General features: G+C 39.1%; 1 protein-coding gene across 1 annotated transcript in view; it reads left to right on the forward strand.

Moving 5' to 3' along the window:
* Positions 1-22,516, forward strand: part of FLT3 (fms related receptor tyrosine kinase 3) — a 234,497-nt gene that overhangs the window by 210,412 nt on the left and 1,569 nt on the right. Inside the window, exon 21 of the mRNA XM_053708480.1 lies at positions 4,096-4,201. Coding sequence (XP_053564455.1) covers positions 4,096-4,201 — 106 coding nt within the window. The remainder of the gene's footprint in view (positions 1-4,095; positions 4,202-22,516) is intronic.

Here is a 22,516-nt window from a genome sequence, read left to right on the forward strand (position 1 = left end):
TGCATAAATAAAAAGAGAGAAGCGCTCAACCTGGGAACGAACAATAGCATAATAGCTTGTTCTATGGCTAGTTACCACCCTAGAAGCAGTCTATTTTTGCTCAACATGTGCCTTTCACAGAGAAGAACTTTCCTGTAGCATATTACAGGGAGTGCAGAATTATTAGGCAAATGAGTATTTTGACCACATCATCCTCTTTATGCATGTTGTCTTACTCCAAGCTGTATAGGCTTGAAAGCCTACTTCCAATTAAGCATATTAGGTGATGTGCATCTCTGTAATGAGAAGGGGTGTGGTCTAATGACATCAACACCCTATATCAGGTGTGCATAATTATTAGGCAACTTCCTTTCCTTTGGCAAAATGGGTCAAAAGAAGGACTTGACAGGCTCAGAAAAGTCAAAAATAGTGAGATATCTTGCAGAGGGATGCCGCACTCTTAAAATTGCAAAGCTTCTGAAGCGTGATCATCGAACAATCAAGCGTTTCATTCAAAATAGTCAACAGGGTCGCAAGAAGCGTGTGGAAAAACCAAGGCGCAAAATAACTGCCCATGAACTGAGAAAAGTCAAGCGTGCAGCTGCCAAGATGCCACTTGCCACCAGTTTGGCCATATTTCAGAGCTGCAACATCACTGGAGTGCCCAAAAGCACAAGGTGTGCAATACTCAGAGACATGGCCAAGGTAAGAAAGGCTGAAAGACGACCACCACTGAACAAGACACACAAGCTGAAACGTCAAGACTGGGCCAAGAAATATCTCATTTCTAAGGTTTTATGGACTGATGAAATGAGAGTGAGTCTTGATGGGCCAGATGGATGGGCCCGTGGCTGGATTGGTAAAGGGCAGAGAGCTCCAGTCAGACTCAGGCGCCAGCAAGGTGGAGGTGGAGTACTGGTTTGGGCTGGTATCATCAAAGATGAGCTTGTGGGGCCTTTTCGGGTTGAGGATGGAGTCAAGCTCAACTCCCAGTCCTACTGCCAGTTTCTGGAAGACACCTTCTTCAAGCAGTGGTACAGGAAGTAGTCTGCATCCTTCAAGTAAAACATGATTTTCATGCAGGACAATGCTCCATCACACGCGTCCAAGTACTCCACAGCGTGGCTGGCAAGAAAGGGTATAAAAGAAGAAAATCTAATGACATGGCCTCCTTGTTCACCTGATCTGAACCCCATTGAGAACCTGTGGTCCATCATCAAATGTGAGATTTACAAGGAGGGAAAACAGTACACCTCTCTGAACAGTGTCTGGGAGGCTGTGGTTGCTGCTGCACGCAATGTTGATAGTGAACAGATCAAAACACTGACAGAATCCATGGATGGCAGGCTTTTGAGTGTCCTTGCAAAGAAAGGTGGCTATATTGGTCACTGATTTGTTTTTGTTTTGTTTTTGAATGTCAGAAATGTATATTTGTGAATGTTGAGATGTTATATTGGTTTCACTGGTAAAAATAAATAATTGAAATGTGTATATATTTGTTTTTTGTTAAGTTGACTAATGATTATGTACAGTAATAGTCACCTGCACACACAGATATCCCCCTAAAATAGCTATAACTAAAAACAAACTAAAAACTACTTCCAAAACTATTCAGCTTTGATATTAATGAGTTTTTGGGTTCATTGAGAACATGGTTGTTGTTCAATAATAAAATTAATCCTCAAAAATACAACTTGCCTAATAATTCTGCACTCCCTGTAGTCTGATCCTGACTTAACAGTGCAGTCCAGCCCCGAAATACCAGGCAATCCCCCTCTAAACAAGAGAAACAGCAAAACCCCAGATGTACGTTTCGGCCTAGTGTGGGCCTCGTCAGTAAGGTGCAGCCATATCCCTCTAGGCACACTGATCAATGGGTCCACGTCTGGATTCCCGCATAACGCTTAGGGAGACTCCCCCAAGAGTCATCATTTGCATAAATAAAAAGAGAGAAGCGCTCAATCTGGGAATGAACAGTAGCATAATAGCTTGTTCTATGGCTAGTTACCACCCTAGAAGCAGCCTCTTTTTGCTCAATATGTGCCTTTCACAGAGAATAGCTTTCCTGTAGCATATCAGTCTGATCCTGACTTAACAGTGCAGTCCAGCCTGCACCTCACTGAAGAGGCCCACACTAGGCCGAAACGTACTCCTGGGGTATTGCTGTTTCTCTCGTTCAGAGAGGGATTGCCTGGTATTTCGGGGCTGGAAATACGGGATTTCATGGTTTTCATTATGTGGCTTAACGCGCAAGCAAAATAAGTTATTTTGCAACTTATAATAAATGCGCAACCCCAAATGCGTAAAAGCTATAACACGTGTGGAGTCCTCAAACTGATTTGGCGCGCGACTTGTAATCTTGATCTATGGTAGCAAAGTTTTTACTTTACTGCCTCTTTAAGCCTGTTGGGAAAAGCATCCCAGATGGCTACCTCATGAAGTTGACTTAGAGAATAGCAAGTGTGTGCAACAGTGCCGGCATTATGCTGCTGTCTGTGTCTGCCTTGCCTATCTGCATTATAATACTAGGGAAGAATAAAGAAGAATAAGGGATGCTGAAAGTGGGGCTGGAAAACATGGTGAAACGGCTGTGTTTAACAGGAAAGAAGAAAAAAACATTTGAAAACTTTGTGGTCCAATGGATTATGATCACCAATGTTGAATTTTTTGATATCTGTTTGGATCCGATATGCTTTATTTCAAATACGGAAATGGTGTTACCATTTGGATTGTGATGTGATGGTTGTGATTTGGATTGTGATGTGATGGTTGTGTGTTCAGTCCTATGTTATGACTTCATATTTTGGGGGCATTTTTAGCTGTGTAGTTGATAGTAGGGTGTACAGAGGGGGGAAAAGGTTCACCAGCGCTTTAAACTGATGTGCATAGTTTTGGAGCATCTTTAGCTCATCAAACAGTGGTTCTTATAAGAAAAATGTCAAAGCCGGATGAACCAGGTAGTTCACCTATTCCACCATGTGCAATAGCTCCTCTGTATGAGCGCACACTGCCATTGTGCTTACTTGTGCTGCTATTACAAATGAATGTCCACTCATCCTTTTGTACCACTGCTGCAATTTGTGAGTGTTTTAGGTAACAGTCTCACGCTATATCGTCCTTTTCACTAACTAACCCTGACACCTTCTTGTGACCTTGTTATAGTATTCCAACAGGTCCTTTGCTGTTCTGCTGCTGTGAAGATATTCCCTGTAGGAAAAAATTTGAAGTTAATTTTGTCCACAGCCAAATAGCATTAAATAAATTCAGTGAAAAAATCAAAATCATAAAAAATTATTTGTCAGACATTAACATTTTTCTTATGCACGTCTAGGTATTTAATTGTTTTAATGGCTTTACTATTATTCTAAAATATGAAAATTAGCAATAATAAACATACATACTCACATATACACACATACATATTTATATTTATTTATATATTTATATATATATATATATATATGTATATATACTGTATATATATATATATATATATATATATATATATATAGTATATATATATATATATATATATATATATATAGATAGATAGATAGATAGATAGATAGATAGATAGATAGAGTTATTCCTCATCCATTTGATTAACTTTCATTTTTTTTCTTTATATCTATTTTATATCTATTTTAAAGTGAAGGTCAATTTTCATCAATGAGTGCCCGGTTTTTAAAAATACTTTTAAAATCAGGGGCACTTTCATTGATGAAAATTAACATTGCACTGGATTTTAAGAAATACTTACCTTTTACTTCTGCAAAGCCGGATCGACGATCTCCCTCCTTCTTCTTCCTGCTGTAGACAACAGCAATGACGAAACTGGCTTCCTCCAATCACAGCCAGGCATCACGAGCTGGACGCTCTGGGGTGCAAGCCATAATTGGAGGAAGCCGGTTTTTGTCATTTCTGACGTCACTACAGAGGAACTGAGGCTGAGATCGGCGATCCGGTTTTGCAGGAGAAAAAGGTAAGTATTTCTTAAAATCCAGTGCAATGTTAATTTTCATCAATGAAAGTGCCCCTGTTTTAAAAAGTATTTTTAAAAACCGGGCACTCATTAATGAAAATTGACCTTCACTTTAAGATCTGTTTTCCCCACAGATATTTCCTGATGCAATCCTGCTGGGCTTTTGATTCTAGGAATAGACCATGTTTCCCACAGCTTGTTTCCTTTTTGGGATATCAGCTTTCAAATGCAGAAGCTCTGGTATGTAAAAGTATAATGAAATATGGGAGGGGGGCATTTTAATACCATGATCTCTGTGCCTGATTACATTTAGCTAAGCGACTGTTGACATATTTATTCTGCTCATAGTTCATTTCATATCATTGCAAGCATCTGAAATTTTCTCTTGAGGATCCGGTGTATTAAGGGAGAAGAAGGAAGCATAAATGGGGTACAGGTGATTTGTTGTTTAAAACAGATACATATTTTCTAGGGAGTAAAAATAGGTTATTTTCGTACTCTGGAGGAAAGGATGGGAGTCATGGGGGAGTCTTGGAGTTTTGCCCATCACCCACAAATACCTTGTAACATTTAATAAACAATTTTGGTACAAGAGGGCAAAGTGCTTAAAGTGAATGGGAAATCAAAATTAAACTTCCATGATTCAGATAGATAATGTAATTTTAAGATATTTTTAAATTCACTTCTATTATCAAATTTACTTTGTTCTCTTGTTATACCTTTGTTGAAAAATAATATGTACATATCCTACACTACTGAGAACTAGCTGCTGATTGGTGGCCGCACATATGTCGCTTGTTATTGGCTCACCAGATGTTTTCAGCTAGCTCCAGTAGTGCATTGCTGCTCTGTGATGACTTTATGGCCTCTATTTATCAAGGTCTGTCGGACCTGATCCGACAGTGCGGATCAGGGCCGACAGACCTCGCTGAATACGGTGAGCAACTCCGCCTCCTACAGACTCGCGGCCAATAGGCCGCCAGCAGGGGGGTGTCAATCAACCTGACCTTACTTGATCGGGTTGATTTCCGGCGATGTCTGTCCGCCTGCTCAGAGCAGGTGGACAGGTTATGGAGCAGCGATCTTTGTGACCGCTGCTTCATAATTGCTGTTTCTGGCGAGCCTGCAGGCTCGCCAGAAACACGGGCATCAAGCTCCATACGGAGCTTGATAAATATGGGCCTATGTGTTTAACCCCAGTTATTTACACGCAATAGTGCAATAATAAAATGTTCTTACATCTTTTAAACAATTTTGTTGCCATAGAGGATACAATCTGTTGTGTTGTTACATATTGCAGCCCTTAATGGAATCCAAAACATTAAAAACTGATTTGTTTATGTGATTTTGTTTTCATCATCAAAATACAAAAAAAAAAAATCTTTAGTTTAACATTAAACAGATTCTCAGAGGCTGAACTTTTTTCACATTCTTCAAAGAGATTTTGTTTTTTAGCAAAATATTTTCTGCAGGTCATTTTGAAATTAAATTATTTAGTTATGCTAAAGTGCCAGTTTAGTTGCAATGTATTGATTAACTGGAGAATAGAGCATTTTTTAATATAATATATTGCAGCAGTTGAAAATTGCATTGCAAATAAGCTGCAGAGAAAAAATTATTTTTTTTTAGTAATAAAAAAGTTGCATTGTTCATAAGAACGTCTTACATTCAGGAGTCATAGCTTTGCAGACCGGGGAAGGCTAGGGGGCAGGGTTGAAATATCTCAGAGCCAGTCATCAATCAATAAGGTACCGCTTTCTAGCGTTCCTCCATATTTGACTGTTCTCCTCAAACAGTGCTTCACTCTGGCTGCACTGTGGAAAGGAAAATGTACACAGTGCAGCTAGAGCACAACACGGTTTGAACAGAACAGCCTGATGTGAAGTAGTGCTGCAAAGCAAAATCACAAACAGTTCCTGCATGTGTTCCGTTCTTTCTGCAGACATGCTGCATTTTCTGCAAAGATGTTTCTGATCACATCATGTCTCTCCTTAAAAGATGCACAAGTTAAAAATATTTTAAGGGCTCTGTAATTTGTCGATTTTACCACTGGCTTGCCATCGGTAAATCTACTTTGTAATTACCCAAATCAAAAGTAATAATCCAAATCAAAATATTTTACATTGCATCTTCCTAAAGCATCATTTAGCGTTATATTAAAGAATGTTATTTGTGTTGTACACTAGAGAAAATCCACAAAAAATGGGGCTAATTCCAGTCTTGTTGAAATGAGCTGTTTCAGGATTGCGATTGTGACTAACACAGAATCAAAATCCTGGCTGCCATTAAAATTACCAGCAGCAGAACAATGATAAATTGCAACTGATATTATTTTCTTTGTGAGTCATGCAAAGTATTTTGTTCTTTATTCTTAATCCTATTGCTATTAATCTCTAGCTGCTGGTGCTGTGGTTGCTGTCCGCTTTTTTCATTGCAACTTTTAAAACTTTGTCACTGCTTGTCATTGATGTTTTCAGCTAGATCCAGGGGTCAAGTCCAGTGGGAACGCATGGGAACGGAGTTCCTGCACTATTTTTGCAGGTGGAACTAAGTTCCCCCTGGACAAAGAACAGAAAGGCTTCAGTAAACACTGCTGCTGCTGGTGGGAGGAGTTGGAGCACAGTCTGGTTAGAGGGATAGTGAGATCCTCTATTAATGGGCAGTAACACTTCCTACAATACACTAAATGCAAGCCTGTCAGCAGTCCTGCTGTGTGATCATCCCGCACTGTGTGGAACACGTGTTGCTTACATTTCTATGTGGCTTGTTCTCCCTTCAGCAGAAATAGGACTATTGCATCTTAAATTGGTGACAGAGGAGGAGTCTCAGGCCCAAAGGCAACCATTCAACCCTTCATTGGTTTTAATTTGCTTTCATTAACCAAAGTGTATAGATTATATACATATAAATACACTTTGTGAACGGGTGTATGTAAGTGTGTGTGTATATAAAACAATATTAATTGTGCGGAGGTGGGAGTCTTGAGATTACAAGTGGAGTGCTAAATATCATTTATGTACAATCAATCAATTAGTGCTCCACTTTGTAATACCAGTGCACAATAATTTGCGCTGGTATTACAAGTAAACCGCAATGCAAATGCGAGCTTTGCAATTAAGGTAATAGAAAGTCCATGAGGAACCTTAACTCTATGCTACCCCTACATTCAACAATTATTCCTTTATTGGAGGTCAGAGAGCAGCCTTGATCGCTGATTAAGGGGTTAAAAAAAGAGGACAGCTTCATTCCATGCTATACCTTGTTAATGCAGGTTTATTTTATAATTTGTGAAAATGTTGTACTTCACGCCTGTACGTGTTATTCACATTCAGCTAGATTACGAGTTTTGAGCGCTATAGGGAAATTAATGACCGCCACAAAAGCGGCGTTATTTCACCTCCCTATAGCGCTGCTATTACAAGTTTTAAAAAAGCAGGCTTGTGCGGGCAATATGGTGGCGTTGAGCTCCATACCGCACAGAAATCAAGCGCTGCTTTGACGTGCTCCAACCTTACTATTATTACTTAAATAATTCCTATTTAAAACTAAATACATACTTACCTGTAAAAAAAACACCTAAGCTAGCTACAAAAAAACTAATAGTTATATTGTAGCTATCTTAGGTTTTATTTTTATTTCACAGGTAAGTTTGTATTTATTTTAACTAGGTAGACTAGTTAGTAAATAGTTATTAACTATTTACTAGCTACCTAGTTAAAATAAATACAAAGTTACATGTAAAATAAAACCTAACCTGCCTTACACTAAAAACTAACATTACAATAAAATTAAATAAATTCAATTATTAAAATACAATTTTCTAACTTACAAAAAAAAATAAACACTAAATTACAAAAAATAAAAAACGAAATTATAAAAAATAAAAATGAATTACTCCTAATCTAATAGCCCTATCAAAATATAAAGCCCCCCCAATAAAAAAAACCCTAGCCTACACTAACTGCCAATGCCCCTTAAAAGGGCCTTTTGTGGGGCATTGCCCAAAAGAAATCAGCTCTTTTACCTGAAAGCTCAATCCTATTGGCTAATTGCAACAGCCAGATTTTTTTCCCCTTTAATTCCTATAGGCTGATAGAAATCTTTCAGCCAATAGGAATGTAAGGAACGCCATCTTGGATGACGTCACTTAAAGGGAACCTTCATTTTCCAGCGACGACCATAAGAAGTGGATGCTCCGCGCCAGATGTCTTGAAGATGGACCCGCATCGCGTCTGGATGAAGAATTCTTTCCGGTTGGATGATGACTTCGCCGGCTTGATGAGGATGTATGTTTGGAATTCGATAACTGTAAGTGGATCGTCGGGGGTTAGTGTTAGGTTTTTTTAAGGGTTTTTTGGGTGGGTTTATTTCTTAGGTTAGGGATTTGGGCAATGTAAAAGAGCTAAATGCCCTTTTAAGGGCAATGCCCATCCAAATGCCCATTTCAGGGCAATGTTTAGCTTAGATTTATTTAGATAGGTTTTTATTTGAGGGGTTTGGTTGGGTGGGTTTTACTGTTGGGGGGTGTTTGTATTTTTTTTTTACAGGTAAAAGGAGCTGATTTCTTTGGGGCAATGCCCCGCAAAAGGCCCTTTTAAGGGACATTGGCAGTTTAGTGTAGGCTAGGGTTTTTTTTTTACTTTGGGGGGGCTTTTTTATTTTGATAGGGCTATTAGATTACAAGTACTTCATTTTTATTTTTGATATTTTATTTTTTTATTTTTTGTAATTTAGTGTTTATTTTTTTGTAATTTAGTAAATTGTATTTTATTAATTTCATTAATTTCATTTCATGTTAGTTTTGAGTGTAAGGCAGGTTAGGTTTTATTTTACAGGTAACTTTGTATTTATTTTAACTAGGTAGTTAGCAAATAGTTAATACCTATTTACTCACTAGTCTAACTAGTCTACCTAGTTAAAATAAATACAAACTTACTTGTGAAATAAAATTAAAACCTAAGATAGCTACAATATAACTATTAGTTATTTTGTAGCTAGCTTAGGGTTTTTTTTTTACAGGTAAGTTTGTATTTAGTTTTAAATAGGAATTATTTAGTTAATAATTGTAAGGTTTATTTAGATTTATTTTAATTATATTTAAGTAAGGTGTTAGGCTTAGGGTTACGATAGGGTTAGGGTTAGACTTAGGGTTAGGGTTACGATTAGGGGTTAATATATTTATGTAGAGTTAGTGATGTGGGAGGTCAGAGGTTTAGGGGTTAATAATTTATTTTATTATATTTAGTTGTGGGGGGCTTGCGGTTTAGTGGTTAATAGGTTTATTACAGCGGCGGTGTGGGCGGATGGCAGATTAGGGGTTAATAATATTTATGTACAATTGAAGGTGAGAGTTAAGAATGTGAGTGGTTAGGTCTGAATAGGAGCCAAAAGGGAAGCTGTGTCGGCGCCTCTCCCCACACAAACCTGAGCCTGCAGACCAGGCTGCTCGCTCTCAGGTGTAAATTGCAACAAGGAAAATTCCCTAGTACACGGTTCCCAGACCAAATGAAATGTCCACTGAACTTAGCACAACACAAGCACTTTAGTCAAGGTTATATGTAACAATTCATACCTTTATTGTAGTATTACGGACAAACACTCTGCATACATATGCGTGGTGACTACCAGGAGACACAGTTGTGAGTGGAGTGTGACCTCAATAATATTTAAATAGTGTTTGCGATGCAGAAGGGTGGCGGTTTAGGGGTTAATAGGTTTATTATAGTGGCGACGATGTCGGGGAGCTGTGGAATAGGGGTTAATAAAAAAATTTAGTGGCAGCGATGTCCGGAGCGGCAGATTAGAGGTTAATAATTTTATTTTAGTGTTTGCGATGCGGGAGGGCCTCGGTTTAGGGGTTAATAGGTAGTTTATGGGTGTTAGTCTACTTTATAACACTTTAGTTATGAGTTTTATGCTACAGCTTTGTAACGTAAAACTCATAACTACTGACTTTAGATGTCGGTACGGATCTTATGGTTATAGAGTGTACCACACATGTTTTGGCCTCCCAGGCAAACTCATAATACCGGTGCTATGGGAGTCCCATTGAAAAAGGACTTTTTTAAAAGTGCGGTACAGACGTTGTGTGACGGCCAAAAAGGTGTGTGGTACAGCTATACCTACAAGACTTGTAATAGCGGCGTTAGGGAAAAAGCAGCGTTATGAAGCATAACAATGCTTTTTCACTCATAACGCCAAACTCGTAATCTAGCTGAGTGTTATTCACTATGTAAGTCCTTAATAAAAATAAAATAAAACATGGTGGGGTTTTTACAGATCAGCCATAATATTTATTAATGAATGAATGAATTAATTAATTAATTATGTAAGAGACCTAAATATTCCTGATTTATTGTATATCTAACTCAGGTAGCTTAGCTTATTCAAACAGTCACACTTCCAAAGAGTTAGAGCTAAGCATGTGTCCAGGACAGTATGATTTAGGTGGGCAGCAAATCATGTCTTTCCTCTCCTATGCTCTAAAAAGGTTTTATTTATTTAAAGGGACACAAAACCCACATTTTTTCTTTCACAAGCATGCAATTTTAAGCAACCTTCTAATTTACTCCTATTATATTTTTTCTTCGTTCTCTTGCTATCTTTATTTTAAAAAGCAGGAATGTAATCATAAGAGCCAGACCATTTTTGGGCCAGTTCCTATGCTTATATAACTGTGTTTTCAAATAAAGATAGCAAGAGAACGAATAAAAATGTATAATAGGAATAAATTAGAAATTTGCTTAAAATTGCATGCTCTATCTGAATCATAAAAGAAAAAAATGTGGGTTTTGTGTCCCTTTAGTTAAACAACAATTACCCCAGATTGTCTAGTGGGGTGTATGACATCATGTACACATGAATTCTGGTTATGAGACATACATGATACAAATATATGCTAAAATTGTTGGTGTTCAGGGGGTAGCAGATTTGCTGGTGCCTAGTGCAGCATAAAAACTAAATACACCACTGTTGAGTTTAAAATTATTGCTCAGCAAAACTAATGGACTGTAGTCCTGGGCTCCTGGACAATGTTTCATTGATAGCAATACAATACCAGACAGAGCAATTCTGATTTACATTAAAGTTGTTAAAATAAAAACTACGTCTATAACGTCAAATGATTTTATTTATTTATATTTATTACATTTCCTCTCCTGTGCTATTATTTTACTGCTCAGCATCTACCTTTAGAAAACCCATAACAGGAAGAGGAAATTCCCTAGGCCTGGAGTTTGTTATGTCTACTCTTCTATCTACTATGTAACCTAGTTCTCTTTAAACTGTGTGAATCTTAACCTTCTGCATATGACTTCTCACCTATGAATTGCTATTGCTATACCAGTTGTACTATCCCTGAGGCATTACAGTTTGCTATATCCTAACCCTACTATATTTTATTTTGCAATATTCTATGCTGCCGATATTTTAATTTGCAAAATTAAAATAGTTTGAGCATCAAGTTCTGCCACTGTGACCCACCTCTGTGTATTGTTGAAATTTACTATATGCCAAATCTGGGTTTACCCATACAAGAGCTTTCACCTACTTGAGTTCAGAATTGTGCTGCTGAACATAATTTAATATGTTTAATTTGCAAATTTGCAAAGAAAATAAACCAATGACAATATCCGTTTTCAGAAATTGAAGGTTCCAGTGAATCGCTGTATTACACAAAAATGAAAACAGTTGTGGTGTACAAACATAAACAAAGACAAATAACTCTGGTCTAGACAATTTACAAAAAAGAAAGTATTTTTAATAGAGTCAGTTAACAGTATATGATTCAGGTATTGAGAGCTACAGTCAAGCATCTTTGCCAGGTATGACTCTACAAATAGGGGAAAATAAAGACTGGGTAAATGGGATAGACTTTTAATTTCAAAGATTAAGCATAACATAGTGTACAGACAATGGCAATTCGTAGGCTCTTGTAAGGTTGCTGAGGTGACTAGTTGTGATGATGAAATCTTTTTCAAAATGAATTGGGCAACCCTCACCATTATTATTTTTTAGTGGACATACCTGTCATTAACATCTATAGTTGCGTGAAGTGATCAATGCATGAAATCTCGCACATTAAACATGAACAACTAGCAACACGGAAAAGCAAGAATTGGAACCGTGACACTTCAAAAACTTGTGCTTGCAAAGCATTTTCTGTATATGTTTGTCTTTGTAGAATATAACCAGGTCTGTTTTGTTATGGTAAAGTCTCTGTAATGCTCGTGGGATACTCCTCTATCAGACCAAACTCGGCCAGTAGTCTTGTTATCCCGGCGTCGAGCCAGAATGATAGGGAATATCCCAGAGCAGAGAAAGTTAGTAAGGTGAGGAAGGCGGCACTCACCACAGGCAGGACAGTCCCCAGCGGCAACGGCAGAACAGTCCAAGGCAAATCACTAGAATGGTCAGACAGGCAGGGCTTGGCAACAGTAAAGCAATCCAAGGGCAAACCACTAGAATGGTCAGGCAGGCAGGGTTTGGCAACAGTAAAGCAGTCCAAGGGCAAGCCACTAGAATGGTCAGGCAGGCAGGGTTTGGAAAATGTAAAGCAGTCTAAGGGCACACCACTTGAATGGTCAGGCAGGCAGGGTTCGGCAACAAAGAGGCAATCCAGAACAACAGGGGTTAATAAGCAGAGTAGTCAGACAAGCAGAGTTCAGCAGCAGTATATCAATCCAACAATTTAGGGGTTAAACAGTCAGAGTAGTAAGACAGGCAGGGTTCATACACGAATTGAAGAAACAATTGATCATACCCAGGAGCACACAAAGTAACACCTATACTTGGGCAGTGATAGATCGTTGTGACAGGACTTACATAGGCGCAGGATTCACGCCACAGGCATCCGGACCCGACATAACCCCTGGCAATGAGCAGGGAAGGAGACGCCGCGCCTCTAGCAATGGCTAGAGTGGTGTGGCGTGACAGTCTCTCTGGATAGAACAAAAGGTGTTTTGGGGATCTGTCAGATCTCATTTAGGGACTGACCATAGGCTTTTCACAGCATTTTAGAGTTGGGATCAGGATTGTTTTAGTCCCAAATTGCAGATTTTATAAAAACCTTGTGAAGTTTATCGTCTTGTGGTCGTGTCTCTCTGTTTTAAAGTGACAAGGTTGTCTTGTTTTCATTTTTTTTCTTTTACTTCTTTTTAGATAAAATATTCTTTATTAAACCACAAACCTCCTCCATATACATCAGATAAATTACATGTGACATACAATGAGACAGATGTAAGAATATAAGAAACATAAAAAAAAAAGAATAAAGAGCATTCAGCAGCAGGGTAGATAGTACCTTACTTATACTTGTATTCAAAGACTCTTGTGGTACTCGCCTAGGTATACTTCCTAGAGCCGGTTTGCCATTAGAACTTTCTAACTATGAGTTTAACCGTTTATTCATGGAATATCGACAATTAATCTAATCTGCTACCTTTGCTGCCGTCTATCTCAAAGTCTATGGAGGTTTCTCTCCTTTTCATATTTTTCCCTCAATTACTTCTCTTATATATCCCTGGCTATTGTAGTCTATATTGGAAGTATATAATCTTGGGGGGTAATACTTTTAAATTTCAGTAATATAATTTATCTAAATAAAACAGATGAACAAAATTCAACAACTTCTATATTCCAACAAATCAAACTAATGAAGTCACGGGTGCCCCACATCCTAGTACCTATTTATATGACTATTAGTAGCTCTCTCATCAATTGTCCCTTTGTGAAGTGGTCTCCTATGTCAGGTCAGCGACTATCTTCCTCTAAGGAATTCTTGCCTTACTCCTCTACCCTGTCTCCACATCTTCTCTGATTATCCAGTAAAACCAGATCTTCTGGAATGTAGGCCTTGTGTCCTGAATAAATGCTGCTGTCTCGTACATTGAATAAATCATCTGTATTTTATTGAGGATCTCTGCCCATGTTGGTGTCTCATTTTTCCAATATTTAGCTATAGCTATTCTTGTGGTGGTGCATAGGATTCGAATGAAAGTGTTTATATGTGGATTTAGTCTCGGAAGTGCCTCATGTAGCAGCGCCTGGGCTGGAGTGAGAGATATTTTTTCGTTTAACAGGGTACTTAGCAATAGTGATAGTTTCCTCCATATGTTTTGGACTTTAGGGCAATCCCACCACATGTGAAGATATGATCCTCTAACTTTACACCCCCTATAACAGTATCTAGAGTTTCCCAGTGTCATGTGAAATGTTTTCAGTGGTGTCAAGTACCATCTAAAGGTGGTCTTCAGTACATTCTCTCTAAGATCTGCGCTAATAAGGCCCTTGCTAGCTTGATGAAATATATCATTCCAGTCATCAATCGTATGCTCACCTGCAATATCCTCCTCCCAATTCAGTAGCAACGCAGACTTAGTCATGTATTTAGTTTCCTGTAATGATATGTATAGTCTAGATATTGCTTTCTTGGGTCTGTTGATTGCTAGACATAAATTTTCGAGAGTCGTTTTTTGGCTATGTATTGTGGCCCCACTGAAATATGTTTGTACAGCTGATGTGATCTGCAGGTAGAGGAACCAGTGTATCGGTATAGGCTCTAGTTTCTGTCTAAGTTGTGTGAAGGTCAATAATTTACCCTGTGTATATATATCCGCCACCCTGTATAGGCCTTTGTTTTCCCATTTTTTGATATGGTGTATGAACTCTTCATTTATCAAGTATTTTAGTGGTGTTATCAGGGTTTGTCTAGGCATCATCTTCCCTATCTGCTGTGTCTTGGTCCATAGTTGTTTTGCCAGTTGTGTGGACTTATTATGATAGATCTTTGGTCCTTTATTTTTTATGTTACCCCAGAAAATATCCTCGGGTCCCTCTAATCCCTCCATAGCAGCCTCCAAGGCAGGCCAGAGAACATCTTTTTGTCTTCTCCCCAGTATTGAGTTTTGCGCTAGTCTAGCTGCTGTGTAATAATCATGCAAATTAGGGGCTCCCACCCCCCCCCAATTGTCTGTGTCTTGTCAGGATTTGGTGTGGGATCCTCGGGTGTTTGTTGTCCATCAAAAATCTGTGTATGTCTTTTTGGAGATTATCTAAATCTGAATTGCTAATTTTAATTGGGAGGACCCTGAACAGATACAGAATTCTAGGTAGGATCGTCATCTTGACAGCTGACAGCCTTCCATACCAGGAGAATCCCATTTTCCTCCATCTGCCTATGTCTGACCTAATTGCTTTGTATAGGGGAACATAATTTGCAGCATATAATTTGGAGGAGTGAGTAGTCAATTTAATCCCCAAATATTTGAGCCCATCTAATGTCCATTTAAAGTCAAAATTTGTTTCAATTGCCTTCATGGTGTGTTTAGGTAGCGAGAGGGGGAGTGCTTCGCATTTGTCTGCGTTAATTTTATACCCCGATATCTGGGAGAATAATTGTATGGTATGATATACATGTGGCAACGAGATAAGTGGTTTCGTAATAGTTAGTAACACATCATCTGCGAATAAGGTAATTTTATGATGTATCTTCCCCACTTCTAGTCCCCAAATATCAGGACAATTACGTATGTATGCAGCTAAGGGTTCTATGCATAGCGCAAAGATTAAGGGTGACAAAGGGCATCCCTGTCGTGTGCCGTTGAGTATATGTATGGTCTCAGACTGGTGTCCGATTGCTCTGACCTGGGCCGTGGGTGTCGAGTATAATCCCTCAATAGCTTTCATAAACCGTCCCTCAAAACCCATTAATGACAGCACTCTCATCATATACCTCCAGTCGACCCGGTCGAATGCCTTCTCCGCATCCAATGATAGGATCAAAGAAGGCATCCCCCTGTCTCGAAGAAAGTCAATAACCAAAACCATTCTACGTATATTGTCAGGGGCCTCCCTGTCCTTGATAAATCCAACTTGATCAGGGTGTATGATTGAGGGCAAGATGTGTTTCAGTCTATTAGCTAGTATTTTTGTAACTATCTTAAGGTCCTGGTTGATAAGGGAAATCGGTCTATAATTAGCGCAGAAATGGGGGTCCTTTCCCTGTTTTGGGATCACCACTATCCTAGCTTGAAGCAATTCTACAGGTATTTCTCCCCCCTCCATGATGTGGTTGGCAAATACTACCAAGTGAGGCAACAGTATGTCCCTAAAAGCTTTATAGTATTCCCCTGGGAATCCGTCTGGCCCTGGGGCTTTGCTAGGTTTAAGATCCTTAATGGCAGCTCGTACCTCCTCAGGTGTAATTTTAGCGTTGAGGGCCTCCCTATCTTCTTCAGAAATTGGTTTCAGGTCTGCTTTATGTAAAAAAGAGTCAAATATTAGGTCCGTTGAGGGGCAGTGATGCACTTTAGTCCCATCATACAAGTCACTATAAAAGTGTGCAAACATGTCAACAATCTCCTGTGGATGGGATGTCATGTGTCCTTTCGGGTTCTGTATGCTCGGTATAGATAGAGCCTGATAGTTGTCTCTAATTTTTTTCGCTAGATATTTATCAGGCTTGTTTGAGAAGATGAAGTTTGTTTGTTTTCAGTCTGTGTGCCGCTTTGACGGATTGTTCATTTAGTATGGTTTGTAATTTATTTTTAGTGTTTATCAATTGTGTCAATGTGGTTTGGGATTTGGTTATTCTATGTGCCTTCTCTAATGAAGCAATTTCTGAGTATAATTGTTTCAGGAGTAGGGTATGTTGCCTCCTGGTTGCTGTCTTTTCTTTAATTAACATACCTCTGATCACTGCTTTATGTGCCGCCCATGGTGTGATAGGATTTCTTGTGGTATCTACATTAATCTGCCAATATTCCTCTAAGTCCTTCTGAATTTTATCTTTTATAAGCGGACTTTTAATACAAGACGGATCATAAGTCCATGATCTGGTTCTCTTTGGGTCTCGTAGGTCCCCTAAACATAGTTTAGTGATGGAATGATCTGACCATACACACGGAAGAATGTCTATCTGTTGTAATGTTGGTTGCAGTATCTGACTCGTGTATACATAATCTATCTTCGAGTAACTATCGTGTGCCGCTGAGTAGAATGTGGTATCTCTAGCATCCCTATTAAGTACTTGCCAAGTGTCCTGCAGCATATGTTGCTCGAGCATCTCCCCTATATTTTTAGCTACTCCTTTCTGTCTATTTTTCTTTTTAGATTGCAGATTGGGTTTGTGTTTCATCAGTGATTGCATGTCTATGTTAAAGTCTCCCGCTAAGACTATACGTGTCCTAGACCAATTAGTTAGTAGATGAGATATGTTTTGAAAATATTTGTCTTGTTGTTCATTTGGAGCGTACACGTTACAGAAGATTATATCTATTCCCCCCACTTGACCTGACACCAGGAGATATCTGCCTTCTCTGTCTGCTATAGTTTCTTTGTGTGTGAAAGGAACAGAGGAATGGATAAGTATAGAAACCCCTCTTTTTTTAGAATCTATCGTAGAATGAAATTGCTGTGGGAAGTCTCTAGCCCAGTATTTCGGAATGGTGGAGTGTAGGAAATGTGTTTCCTGGAGGTAAATTACAGTAGCTTTCAGTCGTCTGTAGTTAGTCAGTGCAGTCCTTCTTTTTATGTCAGTATTAAGACCTCTCGCATTGTGCGAGAGCAGTGTTATTCTAGCTAATGACATTCTTAAGCATATAATTATACACTTCTCTTTTCTTACCTGTAGTTGGGCATTCTAGGGATACTTTTTTTTCATCTGATGAGACCTCTCCCAGCCTCTTAGTGATTCACCTATAATTGATGAGCTCTGCGTACTAGTGGGGCATCCCGTGACTTCAAAGAACAAAAACATAAACGTTAATATAACTAAAAACATATTATGATCTAACATTGTGCTGGTCAACTTCTACCAACACCACCACAGTGTGTGTTTTGTACATGGTCACAACAAAAACCACAATATGAAAAATCTTATGAACAATAATGAATATATAACAGACTTTTAGGCCTAATGTCCTCTCTACCCCCATCCCTCTCATGGGGTTAATGATCTTTGCCTGAGCCTTATGGATTTACAGCAAGAAAGCAAGAGTCATTCAAGTGGGTGCTGCTCTCTTTAAAGTTTCAAGTCTTAGCTTTCTTTTTAGTAACCTTCTTCCATCTAGGTCTCTGAGGCTTTGCCTGAGAGTGAGATAGTCCCAGAGAGCTAGTTGCTGCTTCCCCCTCTATAATTTCTGGTGGGTCTAGTTCCAAGAATTTGCAGATATCAGGTATTTCCGCTGTCGTCTTGATCGTGGCAGTTCTGCCATTTCTCACTACATGTAAGGCAAAGGGGAAACCCCATCTGTATGGAATGTGATGTTTCCTGAGGAGGAGGGTGAGTGGTCGGAGGGTGTATCTTCTTTGTAGGGTCTTGATGCATAAATCTTGAAAAAACTGGATAACATTGCCTTGGAATTTAAATGTGGGATTATGTCTGGCAGCTGTTAATAGTTTTTCTCTGTCAGGGTATCTCAGAAGCTTAAGTATTACATCTCTCGGGGGTTGGTCTGGTTTGGGCTTAGCCCTAAGGGCCCTATGGGCTCTTTCTATTTGTACTTCAGAGTCTACTGATGCCCCTAATATGGCCCTAAATAGCTGCTGGAGATAGTCATGTAGGTCTTCAGTCCCAATTGTCTCAGGGACCCCTTTGAGGCGGATATTGGATCTTCTGCTCCTGTTTTCAATGTCCTCAATTTTCTCTTCCAGCTCCATTATCCTTTGTTGTTGGCTTGTTAATGTTTGGGATGTTTCAGCTACTTCTTCACTTATTTCATCAGTTGCTGTTTCTAATGAGTCCACCCGAGAGCCCAGTTCAGAGATTTCAGTTTTGATATCAGTAAGACTATTAGTAATCGTCTCTTGAAAGTTATCCATCTTTTCCCAGAGTTTATTGAAATTGGTCGCAATATCTTGTTTGGATACCAAGGCGTTAAGATCTGCCTTGGTCACAGGAGTCAAGTCTTCAAGTTCTCCTTCATTTTCAGATTCAGGATCCTCCTCCACTTCATTTAAGAGAAGATCTTTAGTTTTGTGGACTCTGGGTGTTTTGAAAAACGTTTCCATAGATGTGGTCTTCATCCCTTTATCTGTCTTGTTCCCTTTCCTGGTCGACATTATGGATATCTTTCGCAGTTTTGTCTCTATCTACAGCAGGCAGATAGTCTAGATAAACCTGCAGAATCAGAAGATAGTAGGATCCGGGGTCCTATGACTCAATTTGATTCACTCCAGGGTGTGAATATGGGGCTGTTCTCCAAGACCCTCCCCTCTACATGAATAGGGGCGCTATTCCATATATTAATAATGTTGCATCCCTTTCTCCCTCTTGGGTGTTCAGGCAGAATGCTTAAGTAATGCTATGAGAGAAGAATAGTGTAGGGTGAGAGGGGCACTATTCCATGTATATTCATAGTGATTTATCTTGAGTTGTGTGAAACCGTTGGACCACTTCAAAAACACATCTTTAAATCATTGACACATTACATCTTTCAGTGGCTATTTTTTCCTTATGTAGATGGGTCACACTGTATTCCATCATCTCACAGTTTGGTAGTTAGGTAGTCTCATCTGTCTCACCAGCCTCTATACCCCAGGGCAATTGTCCTCACTGGACGAAGTCGGGTAGGGGTAATGGGGTATGACCTACTGACACAGCATTCAGCAGGAAATGAAGGGGATAGAGACCAGCAATGCACTGTTGTATTTAGTAGTGGTTGGGGTCTTGTGCAAACAGATTTGATACCTGTGCAGCAACGGTTATTTCTAATTGCTAATAAGGCTGCAATCTGTATCCCTAGTTCGAGTTCCTAAGGTTTTTTTCACACAACACAATTCAAGCGTTTCCCAAAGTGTGATGACTGATTTAGTAATTCCGTTTTGCAAGGCTAGAGCACTCAGCTGCATAGGTGTCTCATAAAAAACTGACAGGCCCTGGAGATCACTGATGCAAAAACTTTTGGCTTAATGTTTAATTAGAAAGTCACTTGAAGGCACTGCAGAGAGCTTTCTTGTGTGAGCTGACCTCCTTCTTTTTTTCCCCTTCTCCTCCGCAATACATATGTAAAAGGCAAGTGGAGTTTTTTCAGCTAGATCGTTTTATGCTGGCGCTGTATAGGGCTGCTGCCAAGATGGCGGTTTTTCGCGCCTTTCCCTCTCTTCCTGCTCCCCTGTATTTGTGTCGTCTCCCTAGCCCAAATCTAATTTGCATAGGTGAGCAGTGTCCACAGTGTCCCCAATATTCTCTCACCTTTCTTATATGTTGCTGCTGGGCTGTTGAATCTAATCGGAAGATGGGAAGATGGGGGAGTCTCGCCACGCACTTCTCCAGTATCTCACAAAGTGGCAATGGCGGCTCCGGAGCGGAGCCCCGACCCTCCGGAGTCGCAGATCAGCTGCCGGCAGTTTGATGTCGTGTGGGTTGTAAGTTATAAGACCCGCGGCAGTGAGAATGGTGTTCCGGATCTGTAGCAGGGGTGCGCCAAGTGATTTACCCCTGCAGCTCCTCCAAATCCGTATTAGCGCTTACTGCTGCCAAAAATAAAGTCACAGTTCTTTGCCCTTCTTTTGCTTTCACCGAGGTAGTCTGTTTAAAATGATTTTCCAGAAGTTGTGATAGTTATTTCCATTGAAATTAAGCTTTATCTTGAGGAGCCTCTGCAAAGTGCTTCCTCTCTGCTCGGCAGATAGCTCCGCCCCCTCCTTTTACTTCTTTTTAATGGAACACTAGAGTGAAAATTAAACATGATTCTGATAGAAGACACCACAACTTTTCAATTCACTTCCATTATAAAAATGTGCACATTCATTTTATATGCAAGAATTCAGAGTACATACAAAAATGCATTTTGTGATTGGCTGATGGCTGTCATATGATGCAGGAGGAAGGAGAATTTAACAAACTTTGAGATTGTTTTTTAAAAACCTCTACTACTTATTCGACATTTGCTTTTGCATTGTCTATTTGTTATGCAGTTGTTGAGTATGTAATTCTGCTGATAATGGTCCTTTAACTATTTTTTTTAAATTCTGTTTTAATCCATTTGTTATGTAATGCTTTGATAGCAGTGAGGCTGGTATCCTTTATAATGGAACTCCTTTGATGCCCCGAGAGGTGAATGGTAAAAACATAGGTTCTGTTACATTGATTATACCATAGAGGGATTTGCAACTTGCTGCTTTTTAAGGGACATGAAACACATTTTTTTTATTTTATGATTTAGGTAGGACGCAATTCTAACCCTTTGACACCCTTAGGCCATTCCATACCGCCCCAAAAGCACTGGGCTTTAACGCCCTTAAAATGCCATGGAAAGTACTAACTGTTGCAGCGTTTATAAGATAAGTATCTTCCTTATTATTTACCAGTGTTTACGTATCCTATAGTAAATTTGACACATTGGGGGATATTTATCAAAGCCTCAACTTTGTTGCATTTGCCGGCACCAATATGTTCGCCTAACATTGCGGCTGCGTATCTCAATACGCTCTCCTTATTTTTAAAAAAAGCCGGCAAAAAGACACGCACTAAGTACGTGGCGATGAGCATCGGACTCTTGTTAACAGTCATCAACAGTCATCGATCTCGCGTCTATTCGGCTTTTTCCCAACTTTATTTATACCCTGTCACTAAACGCTGCCACTATACTAAAATGTTTAACCCCTATCCCGCCGCTCCCTGACACCACCGCAACCTAAATAAAGTTATTAACCCCTATCCCGCCGCTCCCCGACACCGCCCTAACCTAAATTAAAGTTATTAACCCCTATCCCACCGCTCCACCACACCGCCGCCACTAAATAAATGTATTAACCCCTAAATCTCTGGCCTCCCACATTACTACCACTAACTAAACCTATTAACCCCTAAACCGTCAGCCCCCCACATAAACTAAATTAAGCTAGTAACCCCTAAACCTAACAACCCGCTAACTTTAAATTAAAATTACAACATCCCTATCTTCAAATATATTTAAACTTACCTGTAGAATTAAAATAAACTAATTTAAACTATTAATTAACCTACCCTAACTATTATCCTACAATTAAATTAAACTACCAATTAAATAAACTAAATTACATGTTAAAGAAACCTAACCCTACTCAAATTATTTAAATATACTATTAAACATTATTACAAATGACTAAATTACAGAAAAAACAAACACTAAGTTACAAAAACAAACAAACACTAAATTACGAAAAATAAAAAACCACATTATCAAAAATAAAAACGAATTACACCTAATCTAAGAGCCCTATCAAAATAAAAAATCCCCCCAAAATAAAAAAAAACTCTAGCCTACAATAAACTACCAATGGCCCTTAAAAGGGCCTTTTGTGGGGCATTGCCCCAAATATATCAGCTCTTTTACCTGTAAAAAAAATACAAACACCCCCTCAACAGTAAAACCCACCACCCAACCAACCAACCCTCTAAATAAAAAACCTAACTGAAATAACCTAAGCTCTTTATTGCCCTGAAAAGGGCATTTGTATGGGCATTGTCCTTTAAAGGGAATTTAGCTCTTTTACATGCACAGACCCTAATTTAAAAATAAAACCCACCCACAAAACCCTTAAAAAAACCTAACACTAACCCCAACGATCCAC

Source organism: Bombina bombina, chromosome 3, assembly GCF_027579735.1.
Source record: "Bombina bombina isolate aBomBom1 chromosome 3, aBomBom1.pri, whole genome shotgun sequence".
Classification (NCBI taxonomy): domain Eukaryota; kingdom Metazoa; phylum Chordata; class Amphibia; order Anura; family Bombinatoridae; genus Bombina; species Bombina bombina.